Consider the following 26,506-nt stretch of genomic DNA (forward strand, 5'->3'; position numbering starts at 1 on the left):
TAGAACTTTTGTGTAAGTTCGTACAGTCACTCAACTTCGACACCTTACCGTACACCACAGCATCATCAGCAAAGAGCTGCAGATTGCTGCCCATTCTGTTCGCCAAATCATTTATGTATATAGAGAACAACAGCGGTTGTACCACACTTCCCTGTGGCGCTCCTAACGATACCCTTGTCTCTGATGAAAGTCGGGCCATGGAAGCCCACTTTTTGTCGCCTAAGCAAATAAAACTTTGTCAGTTACTTTCATCTGTTTAGGCTATCACCTGAAGTTGATGGGTGATCATCAAAATACTTTTTGCTTATCAAGTAAATCGATTGACGCAGAAATTCTCTCTACTTTCTCTGTCAAGTTTATAGCTGCAGTGTCAAGCTGTGGATAATTGGGGCAAAGCAGATAGTGCTGAACTGTACGGGCCACGTGAAACACTTGATATTGTAACAGACCGGGAAACCCTGCTAATATTTGGTGAGCACAAATCGAGCGAGAGAGAGAGAGAGAGAGAGAGAGAGAGAGAGAGAGAGAGAGAGAGAGAGAGAGCGCACAAGTATTAGTAAGGTGGCTTGGGGAATACGGAAGTAACTGACTAAGTCTACTGACCATAGCTCTAAATGTGCCTGCCTAACTTTTCGCAGATTACAAAAAATTACCATTTGATTTTCGTTTAGTTTCACCTCAGAGAGGCAAGGGGGAGGGGAGGAAGGCGTACGCTTCCTCCCTCAAAGTGCCTTTGATACGCCTGGAGTCCTGTCGTACGAGGGAGTGCTGAAAAGTAATGCCTCCGAATTTTTTATGTGAAAATTCTTAAAGCTTTTAAAATAAAACAGATGTTATTAACATTCACCATCTTTATTCTCAATGTCTACATATTAATTTCACAGTTTGGTTACCCTGGCGACGAACACATTTCTCCTAACGGAAGTGCCAGTGTCGTCGTAACTGCCGTCTGCTTCACATCTGCTGTGCAGCGAGCTGCGTTAATGTAAGTATTAACTTCATTTTTCTTACTTGTCACTTCCTCTTCCGTGTGTTTTTGCTTTTAGGAAGCTTTGATTTTCGAGTACTAGTAATAGTGTTCCACAGATTTCGTGTTTGTTTTGAATACATTCCAAAGACAGGTAATGCTTATTTTCATTGGTTTCAACAAGAAGTATCTAGTAACCACAGTTTAGTCCGCTATCAGCCGCCTTAAGTGAATTAGCAGTCTAGTTAAAAGTTGATTAACTCTCTACAGTAAATTGTTGATTTCTTAGGATGGATAGGATGTGTGACCACTGATCGCGAACAGCTGAACGTATTGATGGCCGCAGTCAGCCGTCTTCAGGCTGCTGCCTCAGGAGTGTAGCGGCAGTGGGGAGTCTGGTGCGTCGCATAGTACACCCCAGGTGTTACATGCTTCACCCACGGTCCTTGTTGTCGAGACATCTTAGGCGGGTACCGGGCGCGGTTGGGCCACCCTCTACCCAAGGGGAGTGGCGGGTTCAGCGGCGTTCGCGGTGTACGAGGCGGAGGGTCAAAATGGAGGCTGGCCGTGTTGCATCGCCCGCTCTGCCTGTGAGTGGACATGTGGCCGCTCCTTGAGCAAGGTCCGAGCAGGCACACTGGGGAGGGGTTTATTAGTGATTGGGAGCCCCAGCGTTAGGTGGGTGACGGAGCCCCTTAGCGAAATAGCAGAAAGGTCGGGCAAGGAGCCAGTGTTCACTCTGTCTGCTTGCCGGGGGTTCTCATCCAAGATATGGAGAAGGCCCTGCCGGTGGGTGCACCACACTGCAAATTATTGCTCATGTCTTCTCCAATGACTCCTGCCGTCTGGGTTCAGAGGTCATCCTCAGTTCATACAGGCGGTTGGCGGAGTTGGTGAAGGCAGAAAGCCTCACTCGCGAGGTGCAATCAGAGCTAACTATTTGTATTATAGTTCCCAGAACCGATCGCGGTCCTCTGGTTTGGAGCCGAGTGGAAGGCTTAAATCAGAGGCTCCGGCGATTCTGCAGAGGTCTGGGGTGCAAATTTCTCTACCTCCGCTATCGGGTGGAGAAACGTAGGGTCCCCCTGAATAGGTCAGGCGTGCACTACACTCAGAAAGCGGCTACAAGGATAGCGGAGTACATGTGGAGTGCACATGTGGGTTTTTTAGGTTAGAGAATTCCCTCCCTAGGCCCGACAAGACGCCTCCTGAGACAGAACAAGGTAGTAATAGGCAAAATGTAACAGGGAATAACAATATTAATGTGGTAATAGTAAACTGCAGGAGCGTCTGTAGATAGGTCCCAGAACTGCTCTCCTTAATAAACGGTCACTGTTCACATAGTACTAGGGACAGAAAGTTGGCTGAAACCAGATGTAAACAGTAATGAGATTCTAAACTCAGATTGGAATGTATACCGCAGAGACAGGCTGGACAGTGAAAGGGGAGGCGTGTTTATAGCGATAAAAAGTACAATAGTATCGAAGGAAATTGACGGAGATCCGAAATGTGAAATAATTTGGGTGAAGGTCACGGTTAAAGCAGGCTCAGACATGGTAATTGGATTTCTCTATAGGCCCCCTGGCTCAGCAGCTGTTGTGGCAGAGCACCTGAAGGAAAATTTGGAAATTATTTCGAGTAGATTTCCCCACCATGTTATAGTTCTGGGTGGAGATTTTAATTTGCAGGATATAGTCTGGGAGACTCAAACGTTTATAGCGGGTGGCAGGGACAAAGAACCCAGTGAAATTTTTTTAAGTGCATTATCTGAAAACTACCTTGAGCAGTTAAACAGAGAACCGACTCGTGGCGATAACGTATTAGACCTTCTGGTGACAAACAGACCCGAACTATTTGAAACATTTAATGCAGAACAGGGAATCAGCGATCATAAAGCGGTTACTGCATCGATGATTTCAGCCGTAAATAGAAATATTAAAAAAGGTAGAAAGATTTTTCTGTTTAGCAAAAGTGACAAAAAACAGATTTCAGAGTACTTGACTGCTCAAAACAAAAGTTTTGTCTCGAGTACAGATAGTGTTGAGGATCAGTGGACAGTTCAAAACCATCGTACAATATGCATTAGATAAGTATGTGCCAAGCAAGATCGTAAGAGATGGAAAAGGGCTACCGTGGTACAACAGCCGAGTTAGAAAACTGCTGCGGAAGCAAAGGAAACTTCACAGCAAACATAAACGTAGCCAAAGCCTTGCAGACAAACAAAAATCACGCGAAGCGAAATGTAGTGCGGGGAGGGCTATGCGAGAGGCGTTCAATGAATTCGAAAGTAAAGTTCTGTGTACTGACTTGACAGAAAATCCTAAAATATTTTGGTCGTATGTCAAAGCGGTAGGTGGATCTAGACAAAATGTCCAGACACTGTGTGACCAAAATGGTACTGAAATGGAGGATGACAGACTAAAGACCGAAATACTAAATGTCTTTTTCCAAAGCTGTTTCACAAAGGAATACTGCACTTTAGTTCCTTCTCTAGATTGTCGCATAGATGACAGAATGGTAGATATCGAAATAGATGACAGAGGGATAGAAAAACAATTAAAATCCCTCAAAAGAAGAAAGGCTGCTGGACATGATGGGATACCAGTTCGATTTTAAACGGAGTACGCGAAGGAACTTGCCCCCTTCTTGCAGCGGTGTACTGTAGGTCTCTAGAAGAGCGTAGCGTTCCAAAGGAGTGGAAAAGGGCACAGGTCATCCCCGTTTTCAAAAACTGATGTCGAACAGATGTGCAGAACTGTAGACCTATATCTCTAAGGTCGATCAGTTGTAGAATTTTGGAACACGTATTATTTTCAAATATAATGACTCGTCTGGAGACTAGAAATCTACTCTGTAGGAATCAGCATGGGTTTCGAAAAAGACGATCGTGTGAAGCCTAGCTCGCGCTATTCGTCCACGAGACTCAGAGGGCCATAGACACTGTTTCCCAGGTAGCTGCCGTGTTTCTTGACTTCCGCAAGGCGTTCAATACAGTTCCCCACAGTCGTTTAATGAACAAAGTAAGAGCATATGGACTATCAGACCAATTGTGTGATTGGATTGAAGAGTTCCTAGATAACAGAACCCAGCATGTCAATCTCAATGGAGAGAGGTCTTCCGAAGTAAGAGTGATTTCAGGTGTGCCACAGGGGAGTATCTAGGACCGTTGCTATTCACAATGTACATAAATGACCTTGTGGATAACATCGGAAGTTCAGAGGCTTTTGCAGTTGATGCTGTAGTATATCGAGAGGTTGTAACAATGGAAAATTGTACTGAAATGCAGGAGGATCTCTAACGAATTGATGCATGGTGCAGGGACTAGCAATTGAATCTCGATGCAGGCAAGTGTAATGTTCTGCGAATACATAGAAAGAAAGATCCTTTATCATTTAGCCACAATATAGCAGGTCAGCAACTGGAAGCAGTTAATTCCATAAATTATCTGGGAGTACGCATTAGGAGTGATTTAAAATGGAATGATCATGTAAAGTTGATCGTCGGTGAAGCAGATGCCAGACAGATTCATTGGAAAAATCCTAGGGAAATGCAATCCGAAAAGAAAGGAAGTAGGTTACAGTACGCTTGTTCGCCCACTGCTTGAATATTGCTCACCAGTGTGGGATTCGTGCCACATACGGTTTATGGAAGAGATTGAGAAGATCCAACGGAGAGCAGCACGCTTCGTTACAGGACCATTCAGTAATCGCGAAAGCGTTATGGACATGATAGATAAACTCCAGTGGAAGACTCTGCAGGAGAGACGCTCAGTCGCTCGGTGCGGGCTTTTGTTGAAGTTTCGAGAACATACCTTCACCGAAGACTCAAGCAGTATATTGCTCCATCCTACGTATATCACGCGAAGAGACCACGACGATAAAATCAGAGAGATTAGAGCCCACACAGAGGCATACCGACAATCCTTCTTTCCACGAACAATACGAGACTGGAATAGAAGGGAGAATCGATAGAGGTACTCATGGTACCCTCCGCCACACACCGTCAGGTGGCTTGCGGAATATGGATGTAGATGTAGAACTGTTTGTTGATATCGTCAGTGTAAAATGTTTGACTCTGGTGACAGGGCCATAACCTCACCTCTGTTCTTCAAGTTTTGGGAAGATAATTGTGAAAATTGTGAAACGTCCCCTTAGAAATATTATACATGACTGTGTTTAAACTTACACAATATTTTTAGCGCAACGCAATCTGACTTTCAATAATCCCTACAAAAGAATGGCCCTGACTAACATTAACCTATACCTTTCACAAATCACTTACCTCACCAAAAATCTTCATTACTCGAACTACTGCAATACAGCGAGCACCACTACTGACAGCTAAATAAAAGATTCAGACTACTGAAGGCACTAACTACTGATAGGCATAGTTAGAAAATGAAATATTTTGATAGAGAACAAACAATGTATTTACCTTACTAGTGTTCAAAAGTCATAATATACCTGTATATATCAATTCATGACATCCAGTCTTACAAATTTCAAAACTCCGCCATTTCTCTCCCCACATCCACCACTGCTGGCGGCTCACCTCCAACTGCGCAACGCTACGCGCTGTTAAGAGCCAACACTGCAATGGCACACAACAATGCAAACTAGCCACAGACTGCACACAGCACAGCCAGGGATTTTCATACAGAGCGCTACGTGGCGTTACCAATATAAAAACCTAAACAGCCTAATTACATAGCCCCCATGCTCCCCACAAAAAATTTTACAAATTGTTTTGGGCAGTGGCCAATAGTGATTTGATAAAATTTTTCATTATTACCATAACAAAGATATCAAATGCACACACTTATTGATACAATGTTGGTCAAAGCGAAAATTTTCTCACAGTCCATAAAGACAGTCCTGATCGTTCATCACAGTAAAATAGCAGTGTTCTTCTCAAGTCAAAGCAGTAAAAGAAAATGCACACGGAAGTAGTGGATTTCCATGCAGTCTTGACGAAGTAGTGTCGTCCTTCCAATGGAAAGACAGTGCTGACTCGACATGCAGACAGGTACTGGGGCACAACAGAGCAAACCCACAGCAGAGTCAGTCGAAGTTTTGAAGAATATTGGTAGGTAGGTCATCGCAGGACAGACCCACTATAGTCCTCGTAGAGATTACGGTATCAATGGGCCACCAGAGGTGCAGACCCACTGTAGTCCTTGTAGAGATGGCTAGCAGTTGCGACTGTGCAGGTGCACAATCACCATAGAAGAGTCTTGTGGACAATTTAGCAAGTCCATAAACCACCACTTGTCCTTTGCACCAGCAATGCTGTTAACCAGTCCCTTGCTGAATTATTAACACACGTGCAAACACTATCAGTCCCTATTTCTCACATATTGTCCATATACTATGACCAACAGAAACGTGTGCAGTGAAATGTAACTTACAAGTTACTTAATTACTGGTGTCAATTACAATTTTATAACGTAAGAATACAATAACAAAAGTACAAAATACATCATTAAAGAACATAAAAATACAGATAACATTTGTAGTAAAAGGGGCTTTACAAAAGAATTGATATAAACATATACATCAGTCCAATCCTAAACTTCATTCCATAGATCTTCCGTATTATTTCAACATTTGTTTCCACCAAAAAAATCCTATCCAGGCATGCTTTCTGTATTTATATGTTCACATATTTCTTACCTCATTATTTATTTTTCATTATCTTACCTCATCATTTATTTCCAAGAAAATCCTACCTAAACCTGTTGTCCCTAAACCCTACTTTTTTGTTCATATCCTCTTTCAAAATCCTTTTTTGGCCAAACTATTTTCTTATAGCTTCTCAATGCATTTCTTCCAATTCATCACAACTCATTCTCTTATATAGCCTACCCCATCTTAAGCTAACTTAAATCTACTGAGCTCAGGTGCTAAACTAAGGGACAAGGCAATGCAGCAGCACAAAACAATTAACAGAAACAGCAATGATAAAAAATGCAAATTGGCAAAGCAAGCAGCATAAATTAGCAATGCAAATGCAATATTACAACTAATATAAGGCAATGCACAGCAAACTAGAAAAATAAATCCATAGTAAAACTGGCTTAACATAGTAATACAAAGTCAAATTCAGAAACATTATGCCTGGCAAGCAGCAGCAGCAAATGCAATAACTTTTATCTAAACATGACAATGCTCAAGCAGAAAAAAATATTACAGTAAAAATGGCCATGTTTAATACCTATGTCACATCTTAACACTAGAGTGATGCATCACTGTAACTTTCTCTAGCAGACAAGTTACCAAGTCACTGACAAAAATTATGTATGCAATTCCTGTGAAGTGGAAATGTCGTTGTTTTTGGAAGTAGATCATAAAATTATTCTTTACTGGGTCTGTAGACAGACAAACAAAATGAGCAAATCTCTCAACTAGAAAGACAATAGATGTAAAATGTATCTCATCATTTCATTTGGCATTTTAATAAATATCATAAATTAAGAGCTCCACAGTGTAATCATATGTTTTCAAGTTTGAGTGTGACGTATTTGCGATGCTTTCTACAAAGAAATGTCAACAGCGACGATAATGGCCATTTTTTTTACCTAATGGCTTTATTTTGTCAGATGACTATCTCTCAACTGGGCGCTCAAAACGCATTATGTCAAGGTTACTGAACTTTCTTTCCGAAATATTTACGACAGCAGTTTCTCCTACAGTGACAGTCTCATATAAAAATTTTCACAGGTCAAGAATTTGTGTTGCAAATGTGTAGAAACAAAATCCTATTAATAGAACAGTGTCCAAAAAGTTTTCGTCGGCATTGTAATACATTCACACATTTACACACATTTCATAACTCTTAAAGTACGATTCTTGGTTTCCAACACCCTTTGCCACAAATCAGAGTCCCTAACCACTACTGATTATTCCTTACCTTACTATACATATACACATTCGTCGACACTTCTTTCATATTTCATCATAAGAAATACGTAACATAATCAAATTCCCCATATACGGCAGCATCATCTTATTGATCATAAACATACCTCAACATCATAATACACATCGTTATCATAACACCATAAAACCTCAGCCAAATCTCAAAATCGTCGTAGCTTCCTCCAATAATTTCAAAACCTAAAAAAAAAATTCTCTGCTCATGTCACAAGTGTCATCTACCTCAAACGTACTTTAAAAATCAGGATCCCATACCAAATAAATCATTTAAAGCTCTCATAGCATCACAATGGTTCCGAAAAAATATGAACAGTTCACAAAGTACAGACAAAATTTAATTTCGTAACCGTGAAGTTATCCAACGGTGTAATTACGTAAACATGTCACTGATGTAGTAAAATAAATGTTTCTCTCTCTTAGTTAAATGATCAGGTAGCTGTGTAATTTATGTGTAAGAGAAATATGGTACCGATGTGTAAAGTTGCATAAGCAAATACCATATTAGCTGGGGCTCCTTGTGCTTGCCAGACACATGGTACACAAAGTAGGCGTGTACCCCCTGAGGATTTTCGAGGTTGCCTTCTGTGTTACTTTTCTCAAGCCCAGCCGGTGCGCGTGACAGTGCGTCCGCAACAATGTTCTCCTTGCCTGGAATGTAGACTATTGTGAAGTGGAATTCTTCTAGAAACAATGCCCAACGTTTTAACCTATCATGATTTAATTTTGAAGACATAAGAAATTGTAATGCACGATGATCACTGTATACTTTTACGTGCTTACCAGAAAGAAAGAAACGGAATTTGTTAAATGCCCAAACAATAGCTAAAGCTTCTAATTCAGTAACGGAATAATTTTTTTCAGATTTTGTTAGTACTCGGCTAGCAAAAGCAATGGTTTTCTGAACAGTAGTGTCATTTTCTGTGGCTTCTTGACATAAATGGACACCAAGACCGACTTCAAAAGAATCCGTGCTAAGGCAGAAATCTTGTGACAGATCTGGATGAGCTAGTACTGGCGCGTTAAGTAGCGATTCTTTCAAAGAATTGAATTCCAACTTTGCTTGTTCATCCCAGTTCCAAATAGTATTTTTTCCAGTGAGATAACAAAGTTTTGGTGCAACTAGGATTAGCATATTCAGAAAACGACGGTAAAAATTTAGGAGAGCTAGAAAACTTCGGACTTGTTTTTTTTTTTTTTTGTGGATGGAACTGGAATGGATCTGATTGTTTATAACTTTTCAGGATCTGGCTGAATCCCTTCAGAACAAATAATATATCCTAAAAACTTCACCTTTGTCCTACCGAACTCAGACTTTTCCAAGTTAACTGTAATTCCAGATTCTGCAAAAATATGTAACACGCTGTTGAGGATGCGATTATGTTGTTCCCATGAGGCTTCTGCTATCAGAATATCGTCCACAAATAAGGTGATGTGACGTTTTAAGAACTCATGTAATATGGTATTTAGCCCGCGAATGAATGCTACCGAAGAAATGATCAAACCAAAAGGAACTTTCCGAAATTGATAACAAACGCCGAAACAAAGGAAAGCTGTGTATTTTCTACATTCTGGATGAAGTTCGATCTGATAAAAGCTGGATCTGAGATCAATAGAAGACAACGCTTTTACACCATTACAATTTTGAAGAAGTTCTTCCAACGTTTGTGGCCTGTCTGTTTCAGGAATGATGATAGTATTGATTTGTCTCGAATCTAAGACAAGCCTGATCGATCCATTTTTCTTCTCAACAACATGTAATGGATGGTTGTATGAGCTTACTGCAGGCTCAATAATGCCCTCGTCAAGCATAGATTGTATTTCTGTTCTAACACGGTCCCTATAATGTGCCGGAATTACGTATGGTCTAACACAAAATTTAGTATGCCCACGAACACGAAATTGGTATTGAAATCCCTTGATTGTTCCTGTTTAGTGAGTAAAAACTGTGGAATATACTTGTAAAATCTCAAATAGGTCCTGCCTCCCAGTGCCATTACAATTTTCAATTGTTTGAACTTTATTCTGAATTAACTCATTAGTATCAAATGCGCCGTCGGTATCATCCCTGTCAGTACTTGCGGAGTGATTGTTAGTGTCAAGTTCCGTCGACAATTCCGAACTGCTGTCTAACAGGAGGTAAAGCCGATTAATTTCTTCGTCTTGGTTTGAGAGCCAATCTTCAAATTTCAAAGCTATTGACTTACCTTCTTTCTCTAAACTTATTTCAGCATCGTGAAAGTTTAAGATTGCTTTGTATTCATTTAAAAAGTCTAGTCCCAATATAATTTACGTCGACAATAATGGAACAATAAGAAAGTTCATAGAGAAGCTGTGGCTTTGGCAAAAGAATTCTAAGTTGGTTTGTTGGCGTACATCTACACTTTTTCCAAAGATTGCACCTTGTAATTTAATCTTAACGTAACGGAAGTGTGTGGCAATCGTTCGATTTGTTGCATTTGCTAAAAGCTGTTTCACTAATTACTGAAATGGGACTGCCAGAGTCAAGTACTTCCGTAAATTTTACGTCATTTACTGTAACGTGAATCACAGGATATGCAATGTTGTTATGTTTTACGTCGTGTTCCTGGCATAAGATGTCCCTAATGTCTTCCATTTTTACGTAATTACTAGCTACGGCAGCTGCGTCATCAGTTTCATAAGTACGTTTTGTGGCTGCCAGCGGTATGAGTCATTGCCTATTGTCTCTTTGTTGGCGCGCGTCGTTATTGGGATTTGGAGACCTAACTTCTACAAATTCAACCTTGTCGAGAGGGCCCCGCCCTGTTTGAATCCCGCCAGTTCTGATGCAATTCAGGTCTGTCGTTACGATCATATCGTCTGTCGTCATGTCAGTAGATTCCATAGTTTCTTTCTTGTCGGTCACGTGGTGGAGAATTTCTCCTTGAATCGTAACTGCGCGCTGAACTGTTGCGTCTGAAGTTATTCTGTCTCTCTTGATAATAATTGTTTTGGTTCCCATATTGTCTGTTTCTATGGTTATCTCTGTCATACGAGGTGCATTCAAGTTCTAAGGCCTCCGATTTTTTTTCTAATTCACTACTCAGCCGAAATCGATGAAACTGGCGTTCCTTCTCGACGTAATCGCCCTGCAGACGTACACATTTTTCACAACGCTGACGCCATGATTCCATGGCAAGGGCGAAGACTTCTTTAGGAGTCTGTTTTGACCACTGGAAAATCGCTGAGGCAATAGCAGCACGCCTGGTGAATGTGCGGCCACGGAGAGTGTCTTTCATTGTTGGAAAAAGCCAAAAGTCACTAGGAGCCAGGTCAGGTGAGTAGCGAGCATGAGGAATCACTTCAAAGTTTATATCATGAAGAAACTGTTGCTCGATGTGCGGGTGCGTTGCCTTGGTGAAACAACACACGCGCAGCCCTTCCCCGACGTTTTTGTTGCAGTGCAGGAAGGAATTTGTTCTTAAAAACATTTTCGTAGGATGCACCTGTTACCGTAGTGCTCTTTGGAATGCAATGGGTAAGGATTACGCCCTCGCTGTCCCAGAACATGGACACCATCATTTTTTCAGCACTGGCGGTTACACGAAATTTTGTGGCGGTGAATCTGTGTGCTTCCATTGAGCTGACTGGCGCTTTGTTTCTGGATTCAAAAATGGCATCCACGTCTCATCCATTGTCACAACCGACGAAAAGAAAGTCCTCTTCATTCTGTCGTTGCGCGTCAACATTGCTTGGCAACATGCCACACGGGCATCGATGTGGTCGTCTGTCAGCATTCGTGGCACCCACCTGGATGACACTTTTCGCATTTTCAGGTCGTCATGCAGGATTGTGTGCACAGAATCCACAGAAATGCCAACTCTGGAGGCGATCTGTGCAACAGTCATTCGGCTAACCCCCAAAACAATTCTCTCCACTTTCTCGGTCATGTCGTCAGACCAGCTTGTGCGATCCCGAGGTTGTTTCGATTTGTTTTCACATGATGTTCTGCCTTCATTAAACTGTCGCACCCACGAACGCATTTTCGACACATCCATAACTCCATCACCACATGTCTCCTTCAACTGTCGATGAATTTCAATTGGTTTCACACCACGCAAATTTAGAAAACGAATGATTGCACGCTGTTTAAGTAAGGAAAACGTCGCCATTTTAAGTATTTAAAACAGTTCTCATTCTCGCCGCTGGCGGTAAAACTCCATCTGCTGTACGGTGCTGCCATCTCTGGGACGTATTGACAATGAACGCGGTGCCTCATGTTAAAACAATGCACATCTTCCTATCTCTTTCCAATCCGGAGAAAAACAATCTGAGGCCTTAGAACTTGAATGCACCTTGTATTCATTACTACGGAAATGCGATCTTTCTCAGTAACTATTACTCTGCAGGTGGTTATTATTTCTTTCATGGCGGAATTGTGACGGATGTGACCTGTAATTGTTGTGTTCCTGTTTTCGCGCTCCGCGATTGTCAGTGTCAATTTCTAATTCTTGTAAGAGTCCCTGAAAAGCTTCAATGTCGTCTTTGCAACGTCCTGCCAAAATAATATGTCGTAAATGTTCAGGTAATTTGATTAAGCAAATGCGGATGAGTTCTGAGGGGCTGTATGGGTTTGAGAGGTACTGATTCTTGTGCAACATGTCTTCAAAATATTTCACAAGACGGGAGAATTCAGGTTGTTTGAAATGTTTCATCATTATTATGCTATGTTTTACTCGGTCTTGTGTAGCTTGAGACAAATATGCTGAGAGGAAGGCATGATAAAATTCTCCTTCACTGTGACAATCGTGAATGACCGATCGCATTCTCTCAGCTGGTTTGTTCTCTAAATAGCCACACACAAATTCTAATCTGTGCTCTAATGACCAGTTGCGAGGAAAACAATGAGAGAATTGATGAAGCCACGCTTGTGGATGAATTCTTAAATGTTTTGAATTTACGTGTAGTAATAAACAGCTTATAGCCAAAATCGTCATGTCGGCGAGTCGCATGTCAGTCATTGTTACATCGTTTCGGAGGTTCCATCGCCAAATTCAATGCGCCTTGCCAATTTCTTTCATAATTTCCGAAGTGTCCTGTGTTATTATTTTGTGGTTGTTCCGTATTTCTGTGTCCCTCTTTCCGTACTGGAGCGCGAGTTTCCTCTGAAATATGTAATTCTTGTATTACTTGTGCCAACTGATCTTGTACTTCCCGGATTTCTCTTTTGTACTGTGTATTGATTTGATTTTGTTTAAATTTTCTAATTTGTGCATACTCTTCAGTGTCAGTGAAGGCTACAGGTCTTGTGTCATTCAGATCATCCTCTACCTTTGTAGATAAATGATTTAGCTGATCCGAAAGTTTGACTACTTTCTTTGATAATGAACTAATTTCCTCCATGTGTCTTCCTGAACCAATTTTCAGAATATCTAGTGTGTCCTTTGTTTTCCCGAGTTTTGCAAGTTGCGTAACTGAATCAGTAGATGCAACTGAGTCAATTTTAGCTTGCAAGGTCTCATGATTTTCATGAACAATAGTTTGCAGTTCTTTTATGGCTGCTTCATGATTCTGTAATGCATTTTCATGCCGCGAAAAAATAGGTTGAAAATGCTCACAAATTTGTGTTTTTACGTCATTACAGACTTTTTGACATTTCGATTCAATGTTTTGTAACTCAGTAGTTGAGTCTTCACGTGTTTGTTCAGGTGTGGTGTCTAACTTCCGAAGATTTTGTTCCATTATGTCTAACTGTTGCTGCGTTTGTCTCTGGTGTTGTTCCATTGTGTCTAACTTTTGAAGATTTTGTTCTATTGTGTGTAACTTTTGAAGCTTTTGTCCCATTTGTTGCATTAATTGTAATAACAATGCACTGGTGTCTGAAACATGTTCCTCAGTGCTATTCGGCAATGCATTTGAACCGGCAATATTCGCATTTTGAAAAGCAGAAAATGTCTCTTGACTTATTTGAGAAAATGGCGAGGACGCAAAACCTGAATCTACAGTATTTGCAAGATTGTGTCCTGTCATTTCGGAATCCTGAGGCAAGCTGTTGCCGACCGATTGATCAATAATGCTTCCTTGTTCACTAATTGTTTCACTGCCTACACCATTATTTGCAGCCCGCTCCATTTCCCTATGCACAATTACCAAATTACTACTTTGAACATTAGTTAATTCATTACTCGGCGGCGCTAACACACTACTTTTGTCTTCACTGTCATTTCTCAGTTTACTTTGTAGCCTAGTATTACTTTTTTCACACGTCATTATTTTCACAATATTTCACATGACATCACAGAAAAAAACAATTTGAAGAGCAAAACAAGAAAACACATTAATATAACATTGAAAATAATATCTCGTTAGTTGCAAGCACAGCTGTGAAATACTTGTTGCAAATCTACATGAATGCCACAACTGTTATACTGTACAAGAATTAAAAACTACAACTACAAAGGAAATTCTCTCTACAATTACGTGCTAGCAATAAACAAAGGCTGCACTAATTGCACACACTACAAGAAAAATCAGAAGATTCCAGTGAGGTATCCTGGTAGGGTCACCATATGAAATGTCCCCTTAGAAATACTATACATGACTGTGTTTAAACTGACACACAGTATTTCAATAATCCCTACAAAAGAATGGCCCTGACTAACATTAACCTATACCTTTCACAAATCACTTACCTCACCAAAAATATTCGTTACTCGAACTACTGCAATACAGCGAGCACCACTACTGACAGCTAAATAAAAGATTCAGACTACTGAAGGCACTAACTACTGATAGGCATAGTTAGAAAATGAAATATTTTGATAGAGAACGAACAATGTATTTACCTTACTAGTGTTCAAAAGTCATAATATATATAGCAATTCATGACATCCAGTCTTACAAATTTCAAAACTCCGCCATTTCTCTCCCCACATCCACCACTGCTGGCGGCTCACCTCCAACTGCGCAACGCTACGCGCTGTTAAGAGCCAACAGCCCAACACTGCAGTGGCAGACAACAATGCAAACTAGCCACAGACTGCACATAGCACAGCCAGGGATTTTCATACAGAGCGCTACGAGGCGTTACCAATATAAAAACCTAAACAGCCTACTTACAATTGGATGGGACCAATCGTGACTATGTGAAGGGTGGTCGATGACCGTGAGCGTAAATCGAAGCCATTGAATTGTTGCAGATGTCGCCGCACTCGTGTTTGGTCTGGCATAGGCATGCTGAAGGAGAGGGTGCTGCGTGTGTGGACGAACTCTTCGAATTCGAAATTCGATTACGGCACGTTCTGCGTATTACGTTACACACCGCCATGTTGCACACCACAATTCGGAGGAATCTAACTACAGAGGGTTACAACTTGCCTCGTGTATACCCATGAGCCTCCACAGACATTTTTCCAAGAGGGTGAAATGTTATAAAATTTTGATATAACTGTTTCGGTTAGTTTGAAAACGTATCATGCACCAACCAAAAAGTACACAAAAGGTATTGCATCTCGAACAGTTGATAGCGGTCCTCTTAGTATATTTTTGAAGCAGATTACTTTTATGCACGGAAAATGAAATACCTGAATAATTTATGCGAAATACGGCGTTTTTATGTTCTTAATATGAATGTGGATGCCACCTTTTTGATGTAACGATCTGAAATTACATCCGCATATAATTAAATCAAGAGTGTCCAACGAGTTTTGAAATAAAGCTAGAAAATATTTAAAAAATTATCGATTATCCTTCCTTATGTTCTGTTCAAACTGAAAATTAAAATTTTGAAATAGAAAAAAAGTCAGAACGAATGAGAGAATTTTGGATATCATCAAAAATAATCAACAAAATTTCCAAACCGATACTCATCAAAGTGATGCTATAGCCAATAAACTTTAAGAAAGGCTTATTCAAGTTTGTTGCCGTCCACAGCTATTTGTCTGCTTACAAAACGTGGCAGTTGATAACTTTAACGGATTTATTTCATTATTTCCACGCTTTCTATTGAACAATACAGTAAGTATTTTGAGAGCTGGTTACGTAAAATGTATGCCAAGGGTACTACGTGACTACACTAACGCAGGAAATCTCCCAAAACCACTTCCAAATTGGCCAGATGAGTCGAATTTTAACTGCCTAGAATCAAACCAAGGCAATCTTCTGTCACACTATAGTGCAGCCACCGAAACTCAACTAAAGAGTTAGTAGTATGATAATTGAATGTGGCGCTGTGTTACACTACATAGTTTAGAAGGTCCCAATTCCTGGAGAGGACATACTCTGAACTTAAAATTTCGCACTCTTGTCCAGTCCTCTAGCACAGAAAATACTTTTTTTTTTTTTTCGGCGAGTCTAAAGATTAAATACAAATGCTTGTGTCAACATGACTGTGTTCTTCAGAGTCCTCTACAAAAACTCAGTGCTGTAAAACCGAGTGTTCTGCAAGTCATCACAAGTCTTCTGTGTCCATAGGCAAACAGCAAATTACTGTTGTCATTCCGTTTTACAGCAAGGAGAGGTGTCCTTGGGGCAATGGAGCTCTGATGACGGCCTCATATACTGCAGACTTTTGATTTTGTGCTGGCAATCTGCGCATCAGGAAGTCGGATTGGTTCCTCGATAAGGGCACTATGAGGAAAAGGGTTCGCATTCATCTTGATCGCAGAACTGTGCTGAAACCGTCGCCACATCAATAAATCTCCACCATTTACCGGGAATAACGCGATAACCAAGAAAACTATGAGCTACAGCTATAGTTATAGCTAAAGTCACAGTATTTCTTGTTGCTCTCAGTAATATTAAATCCAAGATTATTTAATCCTCGGCGTTTGTGTTTACCAACCTGAGGTTATTACCCCGTAAGGGATGAACTGAAATTTTCTGAGGGAATGAAACAAAAGAGCTCGATTATGTTTAAAAAATGTTCAAATGTGTGTGAAATCTTATGGGACTTAACTGCTAAGGTCGCCAGTCCCTAAGCCTTCTGCTTGTGCTTGTGAGCCTTGAGCAGCCGCTGGTGAAGCATCAATGCAGCAGCGAGTCGCATATTTAGCTTTCATATTTGTTTTGTAGTTTGATTCTTAATTTCTTTCCGAGTGTTCGTGCGCTTGCATATTTAATTACATAAACGCCTTGCGTATTCTCGTATTTGAGAGGAGTAATATTGCTTATTGATAGCCGTTGAGTATAAATTCGCGGAGTCGTTAGATATTGTCAGTAGGATGGGTAGGGTGTGTGCGTTGCTGTGTGCGGGCGCAGGAGGAACTGGCCGCGGTTCTCGAGCAGCTGATCTTGCTGTTGGCCACGGTCAGCCGCCTGCAGGCTGCTGCCTCGAGGTGCAGCGACGACGGAGGGTCTGGGGCGTCGCTTGAGACACCCCAGGTGTCACTTGCTGCGTACGCTGACTCAGCCGCCGAGGCACCTTCTAGCGTACCCGGCGCGATGGGGCCGCTCTCACCTACGGGTGAGTGGCGGACTGCAACGCGTTCGCGTCGCTCGAGTCGGAGGGCCAATGTGGAGGCTGGCCGGCTGGCCTCGACCGTTCATCCTGTCAGTGGGCAGATGGCCATTCCTTCAGCAGGGCCCGAGCAGGCACACGGGGACAAAGGATTGCTGGTTATTGGGAGCTCCAACGTTAGGTGGGTCATGGAGCCCCTTAGGGAAATAGTGTACATGAATGGACAGAAATCCAACGTGCACTCGGTTTGTCTGCCGGGGGCCTCATCCAAGATGTGGAGGCGGCCTTGCCTGTGGCTATCGAGCGTACGGGGTGCAGTCGTCTGCAAGTAGTTGCTCACGTCGGCACCAATGATGCCTGTCGCTTGGGTTCTGAGGCGATCCTCAGTTCGTACAGGCGGCTGGCGGATTTGGTGGAGACCGTTGGCCTCGCACGCGTTGTGCAAGCAGAGCTCTCTATTTGCAGCATCGTTCCCAGAGTGGATCCGGGTCCTTTGCTTTGGAGCCGAGTGGAGGGTCTCAACCAGAGGCTTCGTCGACTCTGTGACGGTCTTGGCTGCAGATTGCTAGACTTGCGCTATTGGGTAGTGAATTGTAGGACGCCCCTAGATGGGTCATGGGTGCACTAAACAAAGGAAGCGGCTACTCGGGTAGCAGAGTACTTGTGGCGTGCGCATGGGTTTTTTTTAGGCTAGGCAGTAGTGCGAGGTGTTCTGATGAACACTCACCAGTCGACATGCAGGCAGGGAAATCAGGACGTTCTCAGTGTAAAGACACTTCAGCTATCAAGATATTAGCAGTAAATTTTCAGAGTGTTCGGAATAAAGTTCCTGAATTTACTGCCCTCCAGGAAGCGTGTGGTGTGCAAATTATTCTCGGGACTGAGACCTGGCTGAACCCTGAGATAGGAAGTCCTGAAATATTTAGTGAGGGTTGGAACGTGTATCGGAAAGACAGATTAGACACCGTAGGAGATGGTGTCTTCATTGCAGTTGACAAAAATATTGTGTCTACTGAGGTCGAAGTAGTGTGTGATTGTGAAGTTATCTGGACACGTTTAACAGGGCTAGGGGAAATAAAGTTAATTGTGGGGTGTTATTACTGGCCACTGTTTACCACATTGACGGTTCTAGAATCATTCAAAGGGAGTCTACATTCTGCATCGCAGAAGTACCCGGATCATGCTACATTAGTCAGACGCGACTTCAACCTACCTAGTATAGACTGGGATGTCTATGGATTCATTGCAGGTGGTACAGACAAACTGTCGTGTGAATTACTTTTGAACACATTATTCGAAAACTGTCTAGAGCAGCTACATCGACAGCCAACACGTAATGGAAATATTTTATATCTGGTAGCCAAGAACAGACCAGACTTCATCGACGGCGTCAGTGTTGAGACAGGGATTAGTGATCATGCTCTTGTCATTACGACTATGGTTATGAAAGTTAAAAAGTCAGTCAAGAAGGCTAGGAGAGTATTCTTACTAGAAAGAGCAGATAAGCAGTTGTTAGCATCCCGCTTAGTAAATGAATCGACTTCATTTACTTCCGGTCGATGGACGTGGAATAATTATGGGTAAATTTTAAACACATTGTAAATCACTCATTTGACAAGTATGTGCCGAAAAAGTGGGTTACGGACGGAAAAGACCCACCGTGGTTTAACAGCGCAATTCGGAGAATGCTCAGGAAGCAAAGGCAGTTGCATTCGTGGTACAAGAAAGATCGGGTGAATGAGGACAGGCAAAAGTTAGTAGAGATTCGTGCTGCTGTAAAAAGAGCGATGCGCGAAGCATACAGCTACTACCATTGTCATACCTTAGCAAAAGATCTTGCTGAAAACCCAAGGAAATTCTGGTCTTGCGTAAAATCGGTAAGCGGGTCGAAGGCTTCCATCCAGTCACTCACTGATCAGTCTGGTCTGGCAACGGAAGACAGCAAAACGAAAGCTGAAATTTTAAATTTAGCATTTGAGAAATCTTTCACGCAGGAGGATCGTACAAACATACCGCTGTTTGAGTCTTGTACAGATTCCCGTATGGAGGCCATAGTGATAGACATCCCTGGGGTTGTGAAGCAGCTGAATGGGTTTGAAAATAAATAAATCGCCAGGTACTGATGGGATCCCAGTTCGGTTTTACGGAGAGTACTCTACTGCATTGGCTCCTTACTTAGCTTGCATTTATCGCGAATCTCTTGCCCAACGTAAAGTCCCGAGCGACAAAAAAAAAAAAAGCGCAGGTGACGCCTGTATATAAGAAGGGTAGGAGGACGGATCCTCAAAATTACAGACCAATATACTTAACATCGGTTTGTTGCAGGATTCTCGAACAAATTCTCAGTTCCAATATAATAAATTTCCTCAAGACAGAGAAGTTGCTGTCCATGCATCAGCACGGCTTTAGAAGCATCGCTCCTGCGAAACGCAACTCGCCCTTTTTTCACATGATATTTTGCGAACCATGGATGAAGGGTATGAGACAGATGCCATATTACTTGACTTCCGGAAAGCGTTTGACTCGGTGCCCCACTGCAGATTCCTAACTAAGGTACGAGCATATGGGACTGGTTCCCAAGTATGTTAGTGGCTCGAAGACTTTTTAAGTAATAGAACCCAGTACGTTGTCCTCAATGGTGAGGGTATCATCTGGAGTGCCCCAGGGAAGTGTGGTAGGTCCGCTGTTGTTTTCTATCTACATAAATGATTTTTTGGTTAGGGTGGATAGCAATAAGCGGCTGTTTGCTGATGATGCTGTGGTGTACGGGAAAGTGTCGTCGTTGAGTGACTGTAGGAGGATACAACAAGACTTGGACAAGATTTTTGATTGGTGTAAATAATGGCAGCTAACTCTAAATATAGATGAATGTAAATTAATGCAGATGACTAGGAAAAAGAATCCCGTAATGTTTGAATACTCCATTAGTAGTGTAGCGCTTGACACAGTCACGTCGATTAAATATTTGGGCGTAACATTTCAGAGCGATATGAAGTGGGACTCGGTTCATTGGTAGAATTTTGGGAAGATGTGATTCATCTGTAAAGGAGACCGCTTATAAAACACTAATACGACCTATTCTTGAGTACTGCTCGAGCGTTTGGGATCCCTATCAGGTCGGATTGAGGAAGGACATGGAAGCAATTCAGAGGCGGGCTGCTAGATTTGTTACTGGTAGGTTTCATCACGCGAGTGTTACGGAAATGCTTCAGGAACTCGGGTGGGAGTCTCTAGAGGAAAGGAGGCGTTCTTTTCGTGAATCGCTACTGAGGAAATTTAGAGAACCAGCATTTGAGGCTGACTGCAGTACAATTTTACTGCCGCTAACTTTCATTTCGTGGAAAGACCACAAAGATAATTGAAGAGAGATTAGGGCTCGTACAGAGGCAGTCATTTTTCTCTCGTTCTGTTCGGGAGTGGAAAAGGGAGAGAAGATGCTAGTTGTGGTACGAGGTACCCTCCGCCACGCACCGTATGGTGGATTGCGGAGTATGTATGTAGATGTAAGGTTACACACCGCTTAACCTAAATTATCCTAAGGACGAATACACATACCCATGCCCGAGGGAGGACTCGAACCTCCGCCAGGACCAGCCGAGCTCGATTATGTTTCGGTTGCTAAACTAAATTGTTTTTATGGAAGTAAATGCTCCAAACCAGCCTCAATAAGGTAATATACTGTTTTAATATTTTACAAGACCGGCCTATTTCACCTCATTGCCATTATCAAGTGAAATGCGAAGTAACATTAGTAAGACTATCTGTTTATAAATTGTGGCTGTTTTAAATTAAATTTGCACTGGTAGTTACGTCTCGTTGGAAGTGAAGCCCATATTGCATCTATAGTAATGTCATTTCCCCATCCCCCCCCCCCCCCTCCGTGAACAATGGACCTTGCCGTTGGTGGGGAGGCTCAGCGCAGCCCCCGTACCGTAGGTGAAACCACAACGGAGAGGTATCTGTTGAGAAGCCAGACAAACGTGTGGTTCCTGAAGAGGGGCAGCAGCCTTTTCAATAGTTGCAGGGGCAACGGTCTGGATGACTGACTGATACAGCCTTGTAATACACTCCTGGAAATTGAAATAAGAAAACCGTGAATTCATTGTCCCAGGAAGGGGAAACTATATTGACACATTCCTGGGGTCAGATACATCACATGATCACACTGACAGAACCACAGGCACATAGACACAGGCAACAGAGCATGCACAATGTCGGCACTAGTACAGTGTATATCCTCCTTTCGCAGCAATGCAGGCTGCTATTCTCCCACGGAGACGATCGTAGACATCCTGGATGTAGTCCTGTGGAACGGCTTGCCATGCCATTTCCACCTGGCGCCTCAGTTGGACCAGCGTTCGTGCTGGACGTGCAGACCGCGTGAGACGACACTTCATCCAGTCCCAAACATGCTCAATGGGGGACAGACCCAGAGATATTGCTGGCCAGGGTAGTTGACTTACACCTTCTAGAGCACGTTGGGTGACACGGGATACATGCGGACGTGCATTGTCCTGTTGGAACATCAAGTTCCCTTGCCGATCTAGGAATGGTAGAACGATGGGTTCGATGACGGTTTGGATGTACCATGCATTATTCAGTGTCCCCTCGACGATCACCAGAGGTGTACGGCTAGTGTAGGAGATCGCTCCCCACACCATGATGCCGGGTGTTGGCCCTGTGTGCCTCGGTCGTATGCAGTCCTGATTGTGGCGCTCACCTGCACGGCGCCAAACACGCATACGACCATCATTGGCACCAAGGCAGAAACGACTCTCATCGCTGAAGACGACACGTCTCCATTCGTCCCTCCATTCACGCCTGTCGCGACACCACTGGAAGCGGGCTGCACGATGTTGGGGCGTGAGCGGAAGACGGCCTAACGGTGTGCGGGACCGTAGCCCAGCTTCATGGAGACGGTTGCGAATGGTCCTCGCCGATACCCCGGGAGCAACAGTGTCCCTAATTTGCTGGGAAGTGGCGGTGCGGTCCCCTACGGCACTGCGTAGGATCCTACGGTCTTGGCGTGCATTCGTGCGTCGCTGCGGTCCGGTCCCAGGTCGACGGGCACGGGCACGTGCACCTTCCGCCGACCACTGGCGACAACATCGATGTACTGTGGAGACCTCACGCCCCACGCGTTGAGCAATTCGCCGGTACGTCCACCCGGCCTCCCTCATGCCCACTATACGCCCTCGCTCAAAGTCCGTCAACTGCACATACGGTTCACGTCCACGCTGTCGCGGCATGCTACCAGTGTTAAAGACTGCGATGGAGCTCCGTATGCCACGGCAAACTGGCTGACACTGACGGCGGCGGTGCACAAATGCTGCGCAGCTAGCGCCATTCGACGGCCAAGACCGCGGTTCCTGGTGTGTCCGCTGTGCCGTGCGTGTGATCATTGCTTGTACAGCCCTCTCGCAGTGTCCGGAGCAAGTATGGTGGGTCTGACACACCGGTGTCAATGTGTTCTTTTTTCCATTTCCAGGAGTGTATTTACTGAGATACTAGCGACCTACAAATTACCCTGTGTACAGAAATATGCAGAGGTGGTTGCGATCCCAAAGTGAGACAGAGTTCACCGACTGGCACAAAACTGTCGCCCCGTAAGCTGCTGTCTGCACTCGCTGAGGCAGTGGTTGTCAAAGTTTTTGCACGAGAGCCAGTACCGACATTTTGGGGTGGCTCCTCGGAACGCATATGTACCGATCTCATTATTAATTGGTAACGTGTATATTATATGCTATGAACCGTACATTATATGTTATGAGCCCCCAATAGAGTAGCTATAGTACGATAAGTTGGCCACTGACTCCCAAGTATTGACAAAGGGAACCAGGCATAGGTCGCTCTCTGACACATTCGAAACTTCGAGTGGTGAAAAGAGTGTGCAAATAAAGGGGTAATTATTTTGTCTTGGATACCAAATCTGAACAGTTTACGAGTAAGTGACAATAAAAGTTTTGATGCTACTTTATCAGTTCGCGAATGCGGTATTAAACCATACGAGTCGGTAGCGTAGTGGCTAATAGCACAGTTTCGGATTCTTTCCGCTCCCTTTTCAAATCCGATAGAATGGCAACTCTTATTTTGTTGTCGCGTATGAGACATCAATAACATCTATATTTCTTGTGAGATCGAGAAATACAATGGGATTATTGACAAAAGAAGTAAGCATTTCAGATATTATTGAAAATAGATTTCATCACAAATCTTATAAAACCTTAATTTTTTCCTTGACTTCTTACTTTTATGCGTCAAGAGAAGCAATGTATTCCCCAGGGTGATACTTGTTATAAAACATTCAAAGCACCAAAATTCGGAGCATCATGAGTGACGCGAGAAGGCGCAAATGCCACGGTCAAATTTTTTGTCTGAATGTCATTAGGAAAAGCAACATCATTACCGTTGCTAAATACCTCGCAGTATGACGATGATTTCGCGGTTAGACAAGAATACCAAAGCATTTTGTCGAGAGTGGGAACCTGCAGTTGATTAAGGATCCTGGCGTGTATTTTATTAACTGCATCTCTACTACTTGTAGTTTCCGTTTTCTGTGTGATCAGGATTGAGCAGTTCTGTAATGGTCTATTGTAACTCTTCACCTGTCAGTAGAAGTCACAGGATTGACAGAACGACATTGATGGAATTACTTTTAATGAACACGTCGATATTCCGATTTGACAAGCCGGCCACCGTATAGGGAGGGGTAACTTTGCCCAGCCCACGACCTATGATGTGCAGAAGCGGCTCCATTTCTACGCAAGGTCACAAAACTTTGCCCAGAAACTGGTGATGGATTTCTTTGCTTCAATTGGCTGACAGCTATTTCTGTAGCATTCTCACCTCAAAAAGATGATGTTCTCTTACTAGATATGTAATATGGTAAATCCAGGAGAGATGACGCACATTTTCAAAATCACATATGTGAAGCCTTGTGGCGCACTTTTAGTAATTGTTCAACAACTAGATATATCAGTTTTCTACGACATACATTTTTCATTTTTTCAGTGTAACATTTAAACATAAAATTTGATCATGGAAACATCTTCATTTTGCGGCGTCTATCCTTTATGCAATGTATGATACGCCAAATCCTAAAAGACTCCAAAGCTACCCTGTTTTTAAGACAAAACATATATATACTATATTTTGTCAATATCCAGCGAATAAATTTTAAGTAATTGGCTAATGTATATATTCGTAAATACTGAATAATATCATGCACTGATCTTCACGAAACTGTAAGAACACACTAAAAAGGCATTCTAAGCCATTTGAACAAAAATACAAACAAAACAGAAATTTTTTCACTTATTCAAAACTGTTATTTGATTTGTGGACTAGCATGCCTAACGAAAAAGTGTGTGACATATATCCCGGATCTTATTGCGACGTGTATCCCAGTATGTAGAGTAAAGACGCAAAACCTTATAAATTCATAACCTTGATAGCCAAGATAGCAGTACGAGAATCGAAACACGCCCAACAGAAATGACTGGTAATACAACTATTCAAACATTTCGAAATACTTGACTATTTATCATAGACCAAGAACTAATTGTGATGCTGAGAAGTTTTTGAAGGAATATTTATAGACTTACATCAGTTATCCTGCCAGAAGTTATGGAAAACTTTCTCGATCGACACGTGAACACTTTTATTATGACCTGGCGCCCTTTGAGCAATTGCAGTGCCGATAAGCGCACACTGTGTCGGTATTTTCCGAAACTACGAGGGGTGCGCAATCTATACGGCATGCAGCGCGTCTCCGGGATTTATCCTACATTCTGTTTGATCCATACTTATAACGAAATCAGGGCTGAATTGAGGAATTGTTATCTAAGTTTGAAGTTGAAACAAGCTTACTGTTTCCAATAATTCATCTCCGTAAGCTTATCTTCAGTGCTGAAATATTTGTTGGTACGACACAGTCGTATTCTGTGTTTTCCTTAAAACAATAGCACCAGTTGTTTGAGGCTTTGAAATCAAAACTTCCTGACAGTAATGAAGATGCTGTAGCTGTTGCCGCTGCCACAACAACATGTCCATTGTTTCTAGTCTCTGTAAAACGGACGAACACAAACGACTCAATCATTTTATATCTATCTCGAGTCACTTCTTCGCTTGTTACTTGGAATCTCCATAGCGATACGTGGTTTGCAATTATGGAACGGCATCATAATGTGTACGCAACAACAAAAAATCTGGAAAGCTCTCAAAAGATACCTACCAATAGACTCTGGAGAAAATTTGGTGATCTCACGTAAAAGTGGAGCTCTTTCTACACATGATTGACTCGTGGGATGGGCAAAGGCTGCCCTTCTTATACGGTGGCCTGTTTTTTGATGAAATCGGAATACCGACGTGTTCATTAAAAATAATTTTGTCAAAGTGTACGTCGCTCTGTCGCCCCTAATACTTCATACATTTACTGGCAAGTGAAGAATTACATTCACTCATTATGGAAGTGACCTATTCTCATCGTATATAAAATAGAAATCACAAGTAGCAGTGACACAATTAATAAAATACGAGTCCACGCTTTGATATGCTTGGTTTGTCGCGAAGCTATCGCCTGATCATGAGATATTTAGCAGTGTTGACGAGGTTGCTTTCCTGCTTTCCCTACATAGACCTTGCTGGGCAATTCAATAAGCAGCAGCGTGTTGGTCGTCCAAATGTCTTTCGTGGACTAAGAATGCAGTTCACATGTGATGTATCAGCTGTCTTTGCAGGCAGTACATGGTTAAACATTGGCTGTTGTATGGGGTAACCATGCAGGTTATGGTGGTCTTGAAGTTTTCCCTTATGCAAACATTTTGGCTTGGAAGACGTGAAGTATAGCGGAGAGTACAGGCCTACTTGCTAAGGTTTCCTAAGCTACATTGGTTCTAGATAAGCCCTTTACTTTGTCTACAAGAAGAAAGAAGAAGTTGAATGCTAAAAAAAAATGTTACTGTGGCTTGAACGCCTTCCCACGTTGCTCATCGTGCTATAAACTTTTATGCTTTGAATGCATTTGGAAGCAGAGATTAACGGTGTGTAAAATTTGTGATAATGCATGTTTTTAATAAGATTTAAAATGCTTGCTTCTTTTGTCAATAATCCCATTCTATTTCTCGATATTACAAGAAATGTTGATGTAATTGATGTCCCATACTTTCACAGGAAACAAGAAAAAATTAC

The 26,506-nt window shown here is 42.4% G+C and overlaps 1 protein-coding gene across 2 annotated transcripts in view; it reads left to right on the top strand.

The window, feature by feature from the left end:
- The first annotated feature begins 801 nt into the window (after window positions 1-801).
- The window catches only part of LOC126267158 (uncharacterized), a 77,449-nt gene continuing 51,744 nt past the window's right edge, over window positions 802-26,506 (top strand). For both annotated transcript variants that reach the window (XR_007548964.1, XM_049972104.1), the window contains exon 1: window positions 802-985. Coding sequence is in view for 1 of the 2 variants with exons in the window: in XM_049972104.1 (XP_049828061.1) it covers window positions 831-985 (155 nt within the window). In the remaining variant the exon portion in view is untranslated. The remainder of the gene's footprint in view (window positions 986-26,506) is intronic.

This window comes from Schistocerca gregaria, chromosome 4 (assembly GCF_023897955.1).
Source record: "Schistocerca gregaria isolate iqSchGreg1 chromosome 4, iqSchGreg1.2, whole genome shotgun sequence".
In the NCBI taxonomy this organism is placed as follows: Eukaryota; Metazoa; Arthropoda; class Insecta; order Orthoptera; family Acrididae; genus Schistocerca; species Schistocerca gregaria.